The sequence below is a fragment of the Odontesthes bonariensis genome, chromosome 6, assembly GCF_027942865.1.
Source record: "Odontesthes bonariensis isolate fOdoBon6 chromosome 6, fOdoBon6.hap1, whole genome shotgun sequence".
Lineage (NCBI taxonomy): Eukaryota > Metazoa > Chordata > Actinopteri > Atheriniformes > Atherinopsidae > Odontesthes > Odontesthes bonariensis.
In genome coordinates this window covers 24366966-24385355 of record NC_134511.1, presented here as the reverse complement: position 1 = coordinate 24385355, position 18390 = coordinate 24366966, and the positions used below count along the sequence as shown (strand labels likewise).

General features: G+C 39.4%; 1 protein-coding gene and 1 long non-coding RNA gene across 2 annotated transcripts; one reads left to right on the top strand and one right to left on the bottom strand.

Moving 5' to 3' along the window:
* The first annotated feature begins 8315 nt into the window (after positions 1-8315).
* On the top strand, positions 8316-9374 carry LOC142382929 (uncharacterized). Its single transcript, XR_012769964.1, has 3 exons — positions 8316-8467; positions 8683-8724; positions 8870-9374. It is a non-coding gene; the product is annotated as an uncharacterized LOC142382929 (long non-coding RNA).
* A 974-nt stretch (positions 9375-10348) lies between these two features.
* LOC142382928 (G2/M phase-specific E3 ubiquitin-protein ligase-like) lies at positions 10349-14433 on the bottom strand. Its single transcript, XM_075469063.1, has 7 exons — positions 14252-14433; positions 14061-14157; positions 12949-13105; positions 12755-12852; positions 12357-12501; positions 11667-11787; positions 10349-11354 (listed from the first exon to the last, which is right to left on the bottom strand). Exons 1-7 carry the CDS (start codon positions 14376-14378, stop codon positions 11047-11049), a joined length of 1053 nt encoding a protein of 350 aa, XP_075325178.1. The 5' UTR covers positions 14379-14433; the 3' UTR covers positions 10349-11046.
* Positions 14434-18390: the final 3957 nt, after the last annotated feature.

Below are 18390 nucleotides of genomic sequence, written 5' to 3'. Positions count from 1 at the left end.
CGCATGAGCGCATTAAGATTTCCAATTCGAGGTTGGTGAAAAACGTAGCCCCTCCTCTTCCCCGTTGCCAAGGTGACTCGTCGAATCGGGGCTCCATTGATGCTGGCTTTTTAAAGTTGTGGTGCACGCGCTAAACTCAAGGTGAACTTACTCAGAGTTGATTAACCTCACTCAAATCAGCGTTTGTGGAACCGAAAACTCAGGGTTTTCTATCTCAGAGTAGATCAACTCAGAGATCAGGAATAGACTTAGAGTTGGTTGAACCTGCTACGTGAAACGGACCCCAGGTCGCAGTCGCTGTTGTCCAACAGGAGTGGGAGGCTCTATCAGATCAAGGTTGACAAACTGTCGTGAACACACTCGGGACGTACTTGTGACGATAAAATGGTCTCGCCTGATTTTTAACCACCCACTGTTTCTGCAATTCTGAGTCTTTTGGAAAGGTGTGAAAGCTCAGGTGAGAGTTGGACCTGGTTGATGCTGTGCAGAATGGCACACAGCAGTGGTGGTTAGACCGGCTATCCGTTCGTTGTTGAAACGATAATTTTGTCCGTTTACATGTCAGGACAGGTGCAGTACTGCAGGAAGTCAGCAGAACTGGCAGTCCACAAATGTTGTTATACGATATATGAATGATTTTGGTCTTTGTGATGCTTGGTGCTCACACCACCCCACTCTCAGAGAGTACACCTTCTTCTCAGCAGTACACCACTCATATTCAAGAATAGATTATTTCTTACTTAGCAGTTCTCTGATGAGTGATATTTCAGAAACCAAAATCCACTCAATCACTATCAGTGATCACGCTCCAGTTTCTATCACACTGAAGAATAACAGAGTTACACCACCAGTTTAGCCTGGCTGACGCGTCCACAATCTCGATGAGATGGTGGTCTGGGAACTAGGTGTGCATTTTCTTGTATTTGAGGCGTGGTTTACGAATGCATGGAGCCGTTTATTGGGCGCTACGAATGTCTATCAAATGACGTCAGGTTCTTCCCATGCTGCTTTGCGCGCGATTAATAGCCAATTGTATCACTTATACCAGATGACGACAGAAATTCGACGAGGAAGAAGAAAAAAAAGTAAAATAAAAGTAAACTTGCGCTCTAAGCTACTTAAATTAACAACAAAGTAGGCCTATATGCTATATTCTACATGATTTTTTATGTTGTAGAGTTGTGAATTTATTTTATCAATGGAGAAATTGAGCAGCCTTGCTTTGTTGTGTACAGTAGTAGATCAACCCTCATCTTACTTTGAAGCTCCCAGCTCTCTGAAGTGACGTCGACGCAGCTTTAGCTGCAGAGAAGCTATTAGGCTTGTGTTGACAATAATAAACTCCTGGACTATGTACAAACTTCCAAATGCATCGTTTGGTGAGTACAGACCATATTTGTACTACTGTAGAAGTTTGGTGTCATGACATGTGATTTTAGTGTGGTAATTTTGGAGATACTGCCAGGGTCCGTCAGCGCTTGTACTAAGCTATTCGGAATAACTCAGTAACTCAGCTGATGTTCAGCCAATATCGGAAAAACTTCGGGTGGGCTACTTGGCTGGATGTCACGGTTCAAATGACCCTAGGGTGAATCTACTCCGAAACACTTTCTAAGGCTGCATTGAACGGTAACGTTGTGTCCGCTGTCATGTTGGATTAACACTCTACAAGCTTCGGTGTAGCGCATAGACGTCGTCATCGTCTTGCTGCCCCCCCCCGTTCTGTGATTGGTTCCCAAACTCTGGCAAAAATAAGGGCGGTGGTTTCCAGGCTGACTTTGCAGTGAGAATGAAATCGAGCGCAAAGCAGCATGGGATTTCCCAGGCTACCACCAGTTAGAAATTGGAGAGTTAATACATCATTACTTAAAGACCCTGATTTGATTGATTATTTCAAAAGGGAATGGTCTATATATCTAGAAAATAATGACCTGCCAGGAATGTCAGCTAGCCACGCCACCAGCCAATCACAGACTGATCTTTTTCATCCAATTAAAGCATGCCTTGCAAATACTACGTTCAGTTGGATGAAAAACAGCCAATCACAACCAGTAAATCAAAGGACTGCACCAAGAAGCGGAAGTTTCTAAACGGAAAGAGTTATGAAAGACACAAGAGAAGATAACAAGGTATTGACCCTTCCCAGTCACGTGACTTTCGTAAAGCAACCGCCATTTTGGACGTATAGAAGACAACGATTTAGTAACGATAGTAACAGTAACGATACAGACGGACTGAAAATTGAATAAAAGAAGAAAGGACAAGATGCAGAAAAAAACTTGACTATCCAGCGAGGTCGGGTATTTAGTGGGCCAGCAGAGGGAGAGGTATTTGGAGAAGCTGAAAATTGGAGGTTTAGAAAACGACGTGTACTTGCTTCCACCAGGGCTGTTTACAGACGTCCGACAGCATGCCACCGCCTCGTCTTTACCCGACTTCGGCCCCCACGACCTTTATATTTATGTTGTAAAAAACCCATCGCCATACACGGGAAAGGATCTAAAGGCATACAAGAGTTTGGATGCCTACAAATATTTTGTGTCGGACTATGTGACCTGCCTTTTACCAGTGGATCGTCCCTGGAGCCGGTGGGCGCCATCTTTTTACAGCTAAGGTTTGTTTACATTTTTCATTTAACGTTGTTCACCAGGATAAATGACATGTAAACCCGTTGACACGGTGTTATAATCTTGCTATTACGAGAATTGCAATGACCAAGTCGTAGTGCTTTACTAAAGGCGCTGTGTTATGTTTTATCTAGTAGAAAGGCAACCCTGAAATGGCACGGGGGAACACTAGTGTGCCGTGAGAGATCATCTGGTGTACCGTGGAAAATCCCTCTCAGGCTTTATCTTTATTTTGCATGTATATGTATATGTTATATATCTTTATTCGACACTTACCTCCAACAAAGTGGTCACTACACAACCGCTGGTATACTGAAGGTTGCCAGTCTTTCCTATTGATCGCCGCGACTCATCTTCTCCGTCGCTCAAGATCAGTGGGGATCCGGTAAAAAGACAAATCTTTCCTCGTCTGCTGACTGTTGGTACACCCAGGCGCACAACAATATGCCGGCATGATGTAAACCTTACTGATCTAATCGATATTTTCCTTTGAATGTTCCTCGCTCCTCCGTTGTTGGCTGTGGTAGACTACTTGTTTTCACGTCCAAAATGGCTGACGCTTTTGTTGTGACGTCATGTGGGATGGGTCAATATTTTCCAATTTTGTAGCCTAAGAGAGACTTAGGTAAATGACAGATGCATAAAATCAATTCAAATAAATATGCTGGTTAAAAAAAAAAAAACTGAAAATCTGACATCAGGTTATTTGTATGGTGAGCATACCTGAGATGTGATTGTGATAAACAAATTTATTGAATGCATTATGTCTGCACCAATTTGCCTTTTCATTTTCTGGGTGATATGTATGGAGGTAGATTTGTTTCTTTATTATTCAATCAAAAAAAAGGTTGCTTCAATCAAAAAATATATTTTCAATCAAAAAAACCCGTTTCAATCAAAGAAAAAAAGTGTTTGAATGCAAAAATATATTTGAGACTCAAAAAAATGCATTTGAACACTATTTTTTTTTGCTTGAAAATGTTTTTTTTGATAGAAGTGAAGGTTTTTTTGTTTGAAGCAACTTTTTTGATTGAAGTATTGTTGTTTTGTGTTTGGGCCATATTATGGGTAGGACATTTGTGTCTTTATAATTCAATCAAAAAAGAAGTTGCTTCAAACAAACAAAAAATATTTTCAATAAAAAAATCACTTCAATCAAAAAATAAACCTTTTCAATCATAGAAAAAATGTTTTTGAATGCAAAAAAATATTTGAGACTCGAAAAATTGCACTTGAACACTTTTTTTTTGATTGAAAATGTTTTCTTTGATTGAAGTAATCTTTTTTGTGTTTGGACCATGTTATGGGTAGGACATTTGTGTCTTAATTATTCAATCCCAAAAAAGTTGCTTCAATCAAAAAAAAAACATTTTCAATCAAAAAAAAATATTTTCAATCAAAGAAAAAACTGTTTAAATGCAAAAAAAAAAAAAATCATTTGAAGTGTTTTTTTTTTTGATTGAACTTTCTTTTTTTTTGAATGAAGTGAAAAAAGTTTTGAAGTCGTTTTTTTTTTTAATCATTTTGACACAAACGTACCGCAGTGGGCGGGTGCTTCCCCATTGGTCAGACATGTTTGAGTGACAAGTGTCTACACCAACGACGTCTTTCTGACAAGCAAGTCATGGTCGCCACTCGCCAGCGAGCCAGGAAGCAGTGGTCAGGCAGTGGTGGAGTTGTTGGTAAGTAGATAAAACCGTATTAAAATGATTGGTGTCACGTTATTAGCCTACTCTGTTTGATATTTCGATTAAACATACAGCTTGCTAACTTAGCTCACGTTGACTAATTTGTGTGATTGTGTTAGATATCTGACGCCTCATATTGTCAGGCAGGCTAGCAGGGTGCGCTAACGGCTAATTGAATTGTTTATTTCACTTAAGTAACGTTACAGAGGCTTGCTATGTGCTAGTGCTATATTGTGTTATAATACGTAACGTCATTAGTGGTCAAACAACAGTCCACAGGCCAACTGTTGCCCACAGCGCTGCCTGTTTAGCAGCAACAGGTCATGCAGAGCCTGAGTCTATCTTCTCACACAGCCCACAGGATTACAGCTATTTGACCGTCCCGCTCTCTCTCTCGCTCACGGGTAGTGGTCTCCCCACCATCACAGTCAAATGCTCGCAGACACAGAGGCAGATGCTGTTATTTTGAGAGCGGGGCTTACATATGCCGTCCCGTACGGAAAATAATGTTGCATACCACCGGTAACATGAATATATATTCCGTTGCTCGGTGCACAAACTAGCTATGTCAGGCATTATTTATAAGTAGCCTAATGTCCCGCACAACTCCACATGGAAAACTGGCAGTTCAATGAAGTGATGCTTATTGTCTGACATAGTGTACAAGTAGTTACTAGCTTAAAGTATTGTGCCAATAATGATCCTTCTGGTAAATTTGGCATTCAGTTGAGACACAAAAGCTCTTAGTTTAATGAAAATCCTTGGAAAAGAAGACAAGATGGTTTGTTTAATTAGTATTCATTTATTTAGATTTCTAATATCATATAGTATTGTCCTGTCAACCCATTACAAGTCTTGCCTTATTCAGTGTTGATTTATTGACATGTTTATGTAAGATGTTTTATTAGAAGGTGTGTGAGTGAAAGTTGTCTGAAGTTGTATTTTTCTATTTTATTGCAATGCTGATTGATAATGTAGGACTCTGGTCCTGGCTTGGCCTAAGTTTTGGTGTCTCTAGGTGCTGTGCTCTGTAGGCATGACACATTAATTTCTTTATCTGATACTTTATTTTTTGCATCAAATTATTTGAAGTATTGATAAGCAGTATTGATATCGATACAGGTATTGCTGCACTCTCAATTATAACTGCTCAATAGTGTCGTATGGTTACTTTTATTATACAAGCCATCAATTTTGATGGCTTGTTAGTGTAACCGTTAAGCATAATGGCATTAATGCTATATATAGCGTACACTTAGCCAGATATTTTTTATTTTGTTTTGTTTTTTTTAAAGTAGCTAACTAGCTAAAGCCTTAAGTAGCTGAAATTAAGTTGTCTCGTGTCTCTGTCTGCAGCAACACACACACACACACACACACACACACACACACACACACACAGAGACAACGATAGCTACCTACATTAACTGCAACATCTTTCCAGGCAGCAGATGGACTAATTGTTTTTCCTGTTGATCAAATTATGTTTTTTTAGGCCAAGAACTCCACTAAAACTTTTTGGAACAGGATTGCTTAATAAAGGTAAGAATGGATGGGTAGATTTTATTTATGGTTTTGCTCTTTTTATGTGTCTGGTGTATTGTAGGTCATAACCATTTTCACAACAGCCATCTTTTCTCCCTCCCATTTAGAAAGACCAATACTACACATCACCTCTGCTGCTGATTCTCCATTTTGGGGTTGTGCTCCCCATTATCTATTGCAGGTAATGCACTGACTATCTCATACAAGTACACTTATACATGAATTTCAAAATTGCTCCTCTTATAATGCTAAATTTTAATTTGCAGGCATCCGATGGCACAACAGCTCTTACTGAGGTTAAGGGATAGGTTGGTTTCTGTCATCAATAGAGTACCCATTGATTTTGAGTACCTCCTGTTTGTGTGCACTCAAGAGTTGCAGTTTATTCAAGCTGGCACACAATACATGGATATTCCCGCAGAGCTGGCTGATGGTCTGCAACAGTTGACTGTAGTGCTCAGTTCACATCTGTCACAGAATCCTGTTCCTCCACTATTTAATGATGTAGCCACCACTTGTTGGAGTGGGAATGTAGGACGGCCAGAACTACAAATGAGTCGTGACACACTACAGACGTTGCTGGATACCTCTTTACCTCTAGTTCATTTAGTAGAAATGCATGGCATTTCACGGTCAACCCTTTACAGAAGAATGAAGGACCACAACATGTCAGTGAGGGCATGCTATTCTGTAATTTCTGATGAAGAATTAGACCAGAAAGTCAGGGCTATTAAGGCAAGGATGCCGCATGCAGGCTACAGAATGGTCAAAGGAAGTCTCCAAGCAATGGGCCTTCGTCTTCAATGGAAAAGAGTGAGGCTGTCTTTGCAGCGTGTAGATGGTGCAGGTATCATTGCCAGGATGATCCAGCTTCGTTGCATTGCTCGACGAAGCTACTCTGTCCCTGCTCCCCTGTCTCTCGTCCATGTTGATACAAATCATAAACTGATAAGGTAAATTAATGTCTTGTCTGGCAGAACTTATTTTACGTTTGTATGACGTTGCTTGTTGACCAATTTACTGTGTTGTATGATGTGGGAGTTCTACATACATGTAATACATAAATGAATTATATATTTTTTCAAATGCATTTTTTAAAGGTATAACATCGTCATCTTTGGAGGGATAGATGGATTTTCCAGGAAGGTAGATATTTTATTTTCTATTCATTCACAACATATTTACCCTTATGAACAACTCCAAAACATACATGGTATGCGTCTACCTCTTTCATAGATTTTGTATCTGGACGCAGCAGCTAACAACAAAGCAGCAACTGCTTTTGGCTTCTTCATGGAGGGTGTTCAGAGAAATGGATGGCCCTCAAGGTATATATTCAAATTGCAGGAGAAATAAAAGAACGACGTGCTGCTGTACATTATGAAGTTATGTCATATATGGGGGGGAAAAGCATTTGCTTTTCTTTCAGAGTGAGAGCTGATCAAGGGGTGGAAAATGTCGACATAGCCAGGTGCATGTTTACTGTCCGAGGAACAGGCCGTGGAAGCTTTATTGCAGGCAAAAGTGTCCATAACCAGAGGTAATTAAATGAACTTGTCGCATCTACACTTGACATCTGCTTTTTTGATAATCCTTCTCAGAGTGGAGGAGTAAGCAGTGCTCTGCTGCTTAGCAACAATAGACCATTTTTTATAGCAGCTCCTTTGAGAGAACTGAAGGTAAACTTGTATTGTATTAATGTGACTAACAGGAAGCATTAATTACATTATCAATTTGTGTCAATCATGTGTCAGTCTGACCGGATGTTGGTTTACCCTCTTCTGTCAAGATGGCTGCTTTCAACAAGCTCCATGGTGTGCTGGTTATAGTTGGCAGTCATCTTTTACATTGAACAGTGGTCACAAACCTTGGCACAGATTTCAGCTTGCTCTCTCCTATACTCTCCATTCCTGATTGAAATTTCCTGGTGTGAACTGGCGGACACACACACACAGGCATAAAAGTGGCTGCACCACTGAAAAGCCATAAATGCCATTTACTTATGAACAGACAGCACCAGTGTTTCTTATTCTAACCATTGTCTGTCTGCCTTTTTTCAGGGTGGAACGCTTATGGAGAGATGTTTGGAATTCTGTAACATCAAAGTACTACAACGCACTACACAGCTTGGAAGAAGAGGGCTTCATTGATCTGTCTAATGCGATCCACCTCTTCTGTGTGCAATATGTGTTCGTACCTCGTCTGCGGTCAGATCTACAGCATTTCACAGACAGTTGGAACAACCACCCGATCCGCACAGAGGCAAACCTTACACCTCAACAGATGTGGAACATTGGAATGCTCCAAGCACCTGTGCCTGAGCCAAATTATGCAGAGGTGGGCATGTAATACTTGATTGGCATGGCAGTTTTTCCCTTAAGCACTTTGTCTATTATCATTAATTTGTTTGTTGGGCCATGCAGCTGCAGCACATAGACCATCAGGAGGAGGTATCTGAAGACACTGACCATGGGATTGTTGTTCCTTACATTCCATCCCCCCTGTCTGCAGAGAATCTTGCTCTGCTGCAACATGAAGTGAATCCTAACTCTGACTCCTTATCCTTTGGTCAGGATATATACCTGCGTGCTCTTCAATTTGTAATGAGTGAGTGACGCTCCACACTATTAAGTGCTTAATGATTATAGCAAACATGTTTTGAAACAATACAAATACACAGCTAATCATTTCAATGTTATGATTAAAAAGCGGCACTAAGAAAATGTCTTTACTTTTTACAAATTCCTAGAAATAAATTTTAAACATATTTTTCTAAATGCGTTCCAAAAACCAACCCAACCTTTGTATGTTGAAACCCACAGCCCATGCGTAAATGGACAGACACCACTCAGCTTTGAATGAAGGTAACTAACACATGGTTACTCACATACACCATGAAACGTTACACTACAGGCATTTAAGTATTTTCTGTCAATGTCCAAAATTTAACCTATATATAATAATCTAAAACCTGATTACTATAACATATAAAACTATTTGTTCTGCTAGACCCCTCCCCCTTTCAACAGCATAAAGAGCAACAGTATAACCCACTGCAGCCCTAACACGCCTGGGGCTGCATGATGGATCACTACACCACCTTACAGATCACCTCCACAAGTTCATCAATGTCCTCTTCTGCCTCCCCGGCTTCCTGTTCCTGTTAAAGAAGTCCTACACCACTTCCTCCACCGACCGAATGAGGTCTTAAAAGTATTTTGAGGTCTATAAAAAGTCTTATAAAAGGTATTGAAATAAACTTTTGCATTCCTGCATATACCCTGTATAATAAGTTTGAAAATACATTTTAAATATGAAATGTTATTGCATGTCTGTTATATTGATTTATACGTGAATTTTTGAAATGTGAAGCAGTTGGAAAACATGTTTTTAAAAATTGTTTATGTTATTGCTAGTAGTTTTATTTTTGTTGTTCATAATAGCACAGTATTTGGAAGTGGTCATTTTTGATCAACAATGAATACGTCCAAGGATCTTTAAACCCTAAAATGATAACTAGTGTTGGTCTTTCATTTCCACATTGTGATGTTTCCCCAAACCATATTTTATTTGCCATAAATCAGAAAGATAATGTATGGAATGTGTGTTGTGGAGCTCTCAAAGCTGCTGATCCTGCTGCTGCTAGCTGTCCATATGAGAAAAACATTCATAAATTATGATTAAATGATAATTAGAGCATTAAAACATAATCTTCAGGAAATGGTGATTTTGAGGAAAACTTGCAATGATGTAACAGAATATGTTTCATATAAAATGTAAAATTGTTTCATATAAAATTCCCATATAAATATGTAATTATACAGCAGGGGAATAAACGTAAGGTGACAGCACAAACAGCTGGTTTTACTGAACATTTGTTTTATATAAAGATTTTTAATTATCTGTTTTCGGTAAGTAGAATCATAACAATATGTAGGTCGAAACAAAATCCCTCTCTGATCAGCTGTGTACACATGATGATACAGATCAACCTGACACGTAAGGGGCTCTTCAATTCAGTGGTGCAGTGGTAGCACACGTCTCTCAGCTGGGACATGTGAGTTCAAGTCTCAATCTTTGCATTTTCCTTCTGTCGCTTCCACGTCGATTTGCCGGCGTTTAATCATCTGTTTGAAAAACGACCTAAGAAAAACTTTCATTTCAGCCCCTCTATTGCCTCAAATAGACGACAGGATGAACCTAACTCCAAGCGACGCTGAAGTTAGGTTCCGATTCGTCAGCTTCCGATTCAACCCGATTCGGTTCGTAATGTACAACATTAATCAGACGTGAGAAAGACATCAAAATGTTTGCTGGGTAATCATATCTGTATGTACACACATCTCTAAACATGAAAAATGCATAAACAGAAGGAGCATCAGACCCTCGCATCCTGACGAGGACCACTTTAATTCAAATTATTTTATTGCTGGAACAAAATACAGAACATTAATGACCTTACAGTAGATCCTGAATCGTCCTGCCGCCACATAGGAAGATTTGAATAGCCTAATCAATTAAGTTTGCTGCCTGCTTGTTGTGTGTAAAAACGATCGGTGAAAAATACAGTATATTCAATATAACAATAATATTTAAAATGAACATTATCATATGACAATGAATTACATTATCGGCTCAAATAATAATAATTATTATTCTTATTATTAACAACAATTCTTATTATAGTAACAAAAGACTATAACTTTAACAAGATTTTTAACACCTCTATGGCACTTTCTGGTCTCTTCAGTGGTCAACACCTAATGTCAAATGTCAGACTTATACCCACCCTTCTCTGGGAAACAAGCAGAAATGCAAAGAAATACATCCCTCTTTAAATTTTGCTTTGTATAATTTTGAGCACAGTGTATCAGACACATGAGAGCAATAGCAACTGTCCAAACATTCAGAGCTTTTGAGTGTGTTGCCAATTGAAATTCTGCTGTCATGTTATCAGTTTCTGCTTGTTTCCCAGAGAAGGAGGGGGTGTCAATGCTGGTATACCATTAATTGTACAGTATATTTCAGAACGTTTCTATATGCAAGACTGATTGCAAGAAAATAACAGAACACCCAGCAGACAACAGGAGACATTTTGCAGGAGTGGTGATTACTAGTAGTCTGAGAGGATCAGGGTTGAACTAAAATTAACTGACTAAACACATCAGGTTTAGTAAAACAAAAAGTTAAACTCTATCAAACCTGGAACCATATCGGATTGCAATTTCAAGGTTGGACTTAAATGCATCACTATCTTTCAGATGTGCTGTGGGGAATGTTATAGTGGTGCTGCATGCACTCACAACAGGGTAGCATACTGTGTGCTTTGGCATGCGTTCAAGACAAGTGTGATCGAACAGGACTGTGATTTTGAAATTCTCCCTTTCTGAGACCAGCATGTGTCTGTGAGCCTGCCCCGTGAGCCACTGCATCACTCGAGGAACCGAGAGCGGTGCTCCATTGTCTTCTTCATCAGGCTGACTGGTGTCCCCATCTTTAGTTAAGCATAGTCAAATGCAAGAAAATGGTGAAAAAGTTTCATATTCAGTTTGATGGATGACATTGACATTGGTGCAGCTCAGTTGATTTGAAAGCAAAACGTGATTTTAGAAAAATTACCAAAAGCGGGGGGGAGTAAGCTGCACTAGTAGAACAAGCATAAATTGCACAGATTGTAGGTCGCTCATGTAGCGTACCCAGACTCCCCACAATGTCTGTGATTTACTTGCATATGACCTTAAACCAGCTGCTGTAGACATGGAGTAGCTCTGCTACCAACATGTAAAAATGTAATGCCAATACATACCCTCCAGCTCGAGAAGGAAATCTTGAAAGAAGTTCAGTATCTGCGTCTCTGTCCTTTGTTTTACTGAACCTGTCTCGCTCATCACTGGAGCCAGGCTGGAGATGATGTAATGTGAATCAACCTTGAAACATAAAGTACATTGGGCTGGTTAGTTTGGATTGCATCTTAGAAGTCAAGACAGACAAGAGCATAGCTAAAACCAATTATATTTAGCACACCAAACAGTATGAGACGTGATATTTAAGTGGGAGTCTAATTCTAAAATTTCATGCATTTCAGACAAACGGAAAGTCACTTGCCGTTAGATCACGAGTAAAATAGTGGGGCGAGGAAATAATGAACCACTTTAAATTGAACAGTAGAGTTATTATAGGTCGGAACCACCAATCAAAACAAAATCCCACTCCATAAATTGTCTAAGAGGGGGACTAAAATGGCTGTCTCTCAACTGAAGGTAACACAGAAAGCCATCTCCAAGTGTGGGGTGTGAGACAGGTTTTGGACTGGTTTTGGACTTAGGCATTCATGTTACTATTTTATAAATGTGGATTCTATATGCAGATTTTTATTTTACTGTGTAAAGCACTTTTAATCACTTTGTGCTTAAAATTTGCTATTTCAATACAGTTGCCTTGCCTTAGGCTCGTTAGCAAGACTGTGTTTTATGAGCACCCGTCTTGTTTATTTTACCTTGTCATCATCCCCAATCACGAAAAGATTCCGACATTCCTTGGGTTTCCTTTGCATGACTGACAGTAGTTGGTAGAGTTCAAGGCCTTCTTGCAGTTGTTGAAGCATTGGTGTACGCTTCGTGGTGGCATGTAGCAAAACAGCTCTAACAAAAAGATAGACATTGGACATTAACTTTAGTGCCTATCTTACTGCAGACTTTTTGAAAATATTGCTGAATCCCAGATTTGTGTGTCAAACGATTGTACGCAAGGTTTAAGCACAGATTTGTGCGTATGCACTGGGTGTGAATGAGGCCCAATGACTTTAACTTGTCATCTGTAGACCATGGTTGGCTCACTGCACCTTGGTAAAAATCCATGAAACGTTTGGTGAGCTATAGAAAAAACAATGCATACCTTACTATGCTGTCTTTGTGCTCCAAGGTGATGGGGCCCGTATATCCACAGTTAAGAATTTCCTCTGTGTACTGTGTCACGTCAGTTGCATTTTCAATCTGAAAGCATATTTTCCAAACATAACTTCCAGAAAAAATATTTTTCACACAAGACTTTCATAATGGGAAGGATATGCGCTTGAGATTTCAACACACCATTTCGATTAATGTGGACAACTCTGCATCATGCACATTTTCTTTTGTGATGTCCTTCAGTGTCCCGGTCACCAGATACTGGTAACACCACTCTTGAAGAAAGCTTGGAGGCGGTCCACCTTGGCCAAGGCTCACTGCAAATATTTCACCAGCAACTCTGGATATAAGAGGGGGAAATAAAAAAGTGATGCTATGACAAAATTATGTATTGACCTCCCTGTTCATTCACACCATTACCATGGATATATTTTTTTCCTCTATTATCTAAAAACTATGCTAGAGAAAGTTGCTTGTTGAAAATACTTCCATGTGAGTATATTCCTCCAGCAACAAGAGTCAGTTTGCCATTTAGGCCAACATCCTCTGCTTACCCCATGTAGTGAAGGCTGAAGGAATATAATTTAAATATGAAAGTGAATATTTAGGTTAATTGTGACTAATTTATCAATCCATCCCAAAGATCACATTCTTCAGACTAAAACCACCTTGTGAGATCACAGTGACCTTAACCTTTGAACTCCAAAATCTAATTAGTTCAGAGTCCAACTGGACCTTCTGGCCACATATAATCAAATTCTGCCAAGCTGTTTGTCCTGAGATATCCAGTTACAAAGAGTAGGAAGTACTACACAAGTCCTTGCTTGTGTTGTAGGAACTCTCAATGTACGTCGCTTTGGATAAAAGCGTCTGCTAAATGACATCGTAACATTGTACTAAGCCGGATAAGACAAATACAATGCACGAGGTGAAAATATAAATTCATTCCTATGTACCCAAGTCCCTGTGACATACCAGCATCATGTCAGGGGGGTGCACTTGTACACCAAGGTGCCTCACGTTACAGAATCAGGAGATAAGTTCCTGGCTGGAATGGCCAGGAGCCAATATTTGGAATGGTTACTTACTATGTACCCAAAGTCACAGAGTCAAAGTGTCTTAAGACAAGATATGTAGAGGTGTACCACGAGCAATATCTTTTATGTAATGTAATGTAGTCTATTCCTCTAGCAGTGAGTAGTTGTACACACCATTATAGTATACACCATTGTGTAAATGCAAGTAAATAAGTAATACTGTTGATTAATATGAGAATATGAATAAGAGTAACAAACTTAAAATAGTTTTTGTCCAGGTCAGTGATGGAGTATTTTGGGATCTTCCCCTTCTTCCCCCCTTCAAAGAGGCGCGTCTCTATCCCAGCAACCATCTCTGTGGACATAAACAAACCAGAGAACAGCCTCAGTCACAGGGTTTTATTGTTGATTTGGAAGTATTACACACTTGTGACTGGCTTACTACTTACCAGACAGGAACTCCTTCCTTAATGCCCCAGTGTCGATGCCAGCTTCTCCTATGAAGGTAATTTTCAGTTTGTTCGCTGGGCCTCCAGTCTTCTGGCGCTGCCAAAGCTTTAGACCTCTCTCCAGCATGTTGTCCCTCGAGACACAAATGTTGAAGGTCTTCCCCGTCTCAACTTTTGAGTCAACCCAACGCAGAACATCTTCTTCACTGTTAAAATAAATTATTACATCTTACAAATCTAAAGATATTTTGGCAGCAAAATCAAAGTTTCAAGATCCCTTTTCTTTTTTTTTACCATGAGATGTCATCTATTGGATCTTGTGTTGGTTCTTGCAGATCATGGGGACTTTCAGGTCCAGCATCTGGGCTCCATACAGGACTACAACTAAGAATGGAAGTTACAATGAATTCCATCTAATCACAGCAAACTAAAAAATGTGATGTTATTATATGCAAAGGACATACACCACTTGTCTGTTTTATTTATTTATTTATTTTTTTACTCTTAAGCACATTGAGTCTGCACCTGTCGCACGAAATGTGCTATATAAATAAATGTGACTTGACTTACCTTGTTCCACAGATACTGGCGTGGAACTCAATGTCCTGGCTTGGGAAGTATTTGTTGCATATCGGGCATTTTGTCTTACTTTGCTAAATGGGAAGATGTATGGACAGGATTAGTTCCAATTTTTATAGCAACCCTCTCAGCATAAATGGTAAATAGTAAATGTTCATTTGATCATTTATGGTTTCACTCAAAATCAGGAGTAATAAAAATATAAAACATTATATTATTATTGCAATAAATATTATTCTGTCCTACATAGAACCATACCTTGTTCGATGGTGGCACATCTAAAGTCGCAGGAACAGAAGAATCAAGCTCCTCATCTTCTTGCTGAAAATGCAGCCAAACAATGTGTCAGATAACTAGATAACACTCTGATTGACAGTTGTCAGTCATTTAACATTTAAACAGGCCAAGAGTTTTTTAATCTAAACAGCAAAATTAATTTTTTTAAACCAGGTTTTCTTATAGTTATGGTTATTTTCACTCAGACTTTTGTGGATGCTTAATCAGACACTCGGCTTTGATATAATATATGTATTTTTAATATTCAAATTCATGTTTCCAGGGGCTTTTTTAATTTATTATGACTACACTTTATTTTCTCATAATGATGTTTCTGTTTATCTTATGCCAATAACAGACATAGATGATAACAATTAGAGAAGAAAAAAAAACACTAAAAAAAACACCATTTCGATTTTGGGACAGTTTACATTCACTTCGGGATGGTTGAGACCGTTTTTCAGGAATGTCCAGGGACAGTTTTAAAAAAAGTTAGTCTGGAGGCCTGGTGGCAACATTCACCTTTCACTTGCATTAAGTGGAAAAATGTGACAAGAAAGGCGTCTCACCTCTGAATCACAAAGAGCTGTCGAAGACGTCCCTTCACAATCACCTTGCACATGAAGGGCTAGCATTTGCAATGGCATGACCATTTTGCACTGTGTGCATGTAGCCTTTGGCATGAGACTGAACTCTGGAGCATCCACTGGCAGTGGTGTCAGATCAATCTTCTCTTGGAGAGGAGCAATATATAACATAAACTTCCCTCCTGCGGAGGCGCTTCTAAGAACAGAGCCAGTGTATCCCTCTGACTCTAAGGCGACAGCGGTCATTCTCCTCCTTCCATGTCCACCTGCAAATTCAAGTTTTATGGGAATTAAAAGTAGTGCCAACCAAGTATATTAACATCAGTGTGCTGAGCATGGCATTCAGCCAGTGTAAGTTGACCCATTCATGGCATACTTGTAAGTGAAAAATAATGACATGAGGAAAAGTATTATCGACTGTAATGATAATGAAATCGAGGACAAAAAGTTAAAACGTGCACAATTAGGTGTTCTGCATTATAATAATCTACAATGTCATGTTTCAGAAAAATATATTAGATGTTTTTATGTTTAGATACGAGCCTCTATGACATCTCTTCTTGAGTTAAGCTCTAACATTATTCACTAAATTTCCCATATCTCCTTGCGGCAAGTTTGGTTATCACATTATGATCACTGTACACATGGATGTGCCCACTTAAAAAAAAAACAAAAAAACTGTCAAGTCAGTATTTTCGAACAGCTTATTTAGGGAAACTCTGGAAACTCCTTTTGAACTCGGAAAAGCCTTGTGTAGTGCAGGGCTCCACACTATTTAAAGATTCTATTCAAATAGCCTTATGTTAATCTAATGTCTTGTTTAACATACCAGCTGCTTTGTATAGAAGCCATCCTCCTTCAAGACTTGCCATTTTCGGGTAGGTGCTCTCCAGTAAAGTGGACAACTACAGTAATAAAGACAGAACATTTCAGGAAGGTATATCTGTAAAAATCGATCGTGGAGAAGGCAATGATAGAGGAGGTAGGGGGAGATAAAGAAAGATGCTGCTCCTCACCTCTTCATGGCTTAAGTCTTTAGTGATCGAGAGAGTCCTCTTTCCCAGCCCTGCCTGTAGTAGCTCCAGTTCATCTTGTGTGGTCGGGGTTGTTTCTGCTTTGTCACTCAATAAGAAAAAAGCCATGTCAAATCCTTTCCATGGTTTATGTTTCTTGTCTCTGTGTTTGTCTGCAGATTTTCTTTTGAAAAATCCAGGGAATGATCTGCAAAAAAGTAAAAAAATGTGAGACCCTTGTTTGTAAAATAGATTTGTAATATTTTACAAAAAGGGGTCAGTAAAAAATGAAATTTGCATGGGATGGCTGTGTATGTGGAATAACATTTCACAAATCCCCTACAACCTGCATGTCATGACTCGGTCCATGTTATAGTTCTGTTTCCTGTGTCATCTTGTTGTATTGACTTCTCCTCTCGTTTCAGATTCCCCTTCCCTCCTCGTGTGGTTTCGTCCTCCTCCTTGATTGTCTGTCCCCACCCTCAATACTTTCACCTGTTCTGTGTGTGTGTATATATAGTCCCTGTGTTTCCCCTGTCCGTTGCCAGTTCGTCTTTTTGTCCCCGTGCGTTACTTCATAGCCTTTATTGCTCTGTAGTATTTTCTAGTTCCTTGGTATTGACCCCTGCCTGTGTTCTGGTTGACCTCGCCTTTGCCTGATCCCTGTCTGGTTTGTTTGCCCCCGCTGATGGATTACTTGTGTACCGAACCTGTTTTTCCAGTAAAGACTGTTACCCTGCCTAACGCTGTGTTTGAGTCGTGCATTTGAGTCAAGACTATTGTTGCTACACCCTCAGCTCTGATACCGCATGGCTGACTTGAAAAATAAATGCACTACTGCTGGCTGGCTACACTACCTGGACATCTCGTTTTGTACAGTTGAAGGGGTAGGCATGTCCTGACTCCTCTGCCTGGGTTCTTCTATGGTGCGATTAAGCACTGACAGAAAAGTCTGCGCAGCGGCAGTGGCTGCCTGCTTGTCATACTGGGATGAGAGATTAGATCCTAAGTTAACCACTGTTATCAACAATAACACCATCAATCACTTTAGATGAAGCAGGTAGAGTCTAAAAAGACTAATATTTTTTTTTTTTTTTTTAAAGATTAAAAAGTGTGAATCCAGTCAACAGCAAGTGGAGTGTAACCTGAGTATGTGATAATCGCCTTGCCATGAAGACATGCACAAGAGGTGATGTGTAGTATTGGTCTTTCTAAATGGGAGGGAGAAAAGATGGCTGTTGTGAAAATGGTTATGACCTACAATACACCAGACACATAAAAAGAGCAAAACCATAAATAAAATCTACCCATCCATTCTTACCTTTATTAAGCAATCCTGTTCCAAAAAGTTTTAGTGGAGTTCTTGGCCTAAAAAAACATAATTTGATCAACAGGAAAAACAATTAGTCCATCTGCTGCCTGGAAAGATGTTGCAGTTAATGTAGGTAGCTATCGTTGTCTGTGTGTGTGTGTGTGTGTGTGTGTGTGTGTGTGTGTGTGTGTTGCTGCAGACAGAGACACGAGACAACTTAATTTCAGCTACTTAAGGCTTTAGCTAGTTAGCTACTTTAAAAAAAACAAAACAAAATAAAAAATATCTGGCTAAGTGTACGCTATATATAGCATTAATGCCATTATGCTTAACGGTTACACTAACAAGCCATCAAAATTGATGGCTTGTATA

Coding starts and splice junctions, on each gene's coding strand:
- LOC142382928 (XM_075469063.1), bottom strand. CDS start 14,378: ATGCTGGAGAGAGGTCTAAAGCTTTGGCAGCGCCAGAAGACTGGAGGC. Junction 13,106..14,060: donor CTGGACAAAAACTATTTTAA/GTTTGTTACTCT, acceptor TCTTATATCCAG/AGTTGCTGGTGAAATATTTG. Junction 11,355..11,666: donor TTTCCTTCTCGAGCTGGAGG/GTATGTATTGGC, acceptor GCTTAACTAAAG/ATGGGGACACCAGTCAGCCT.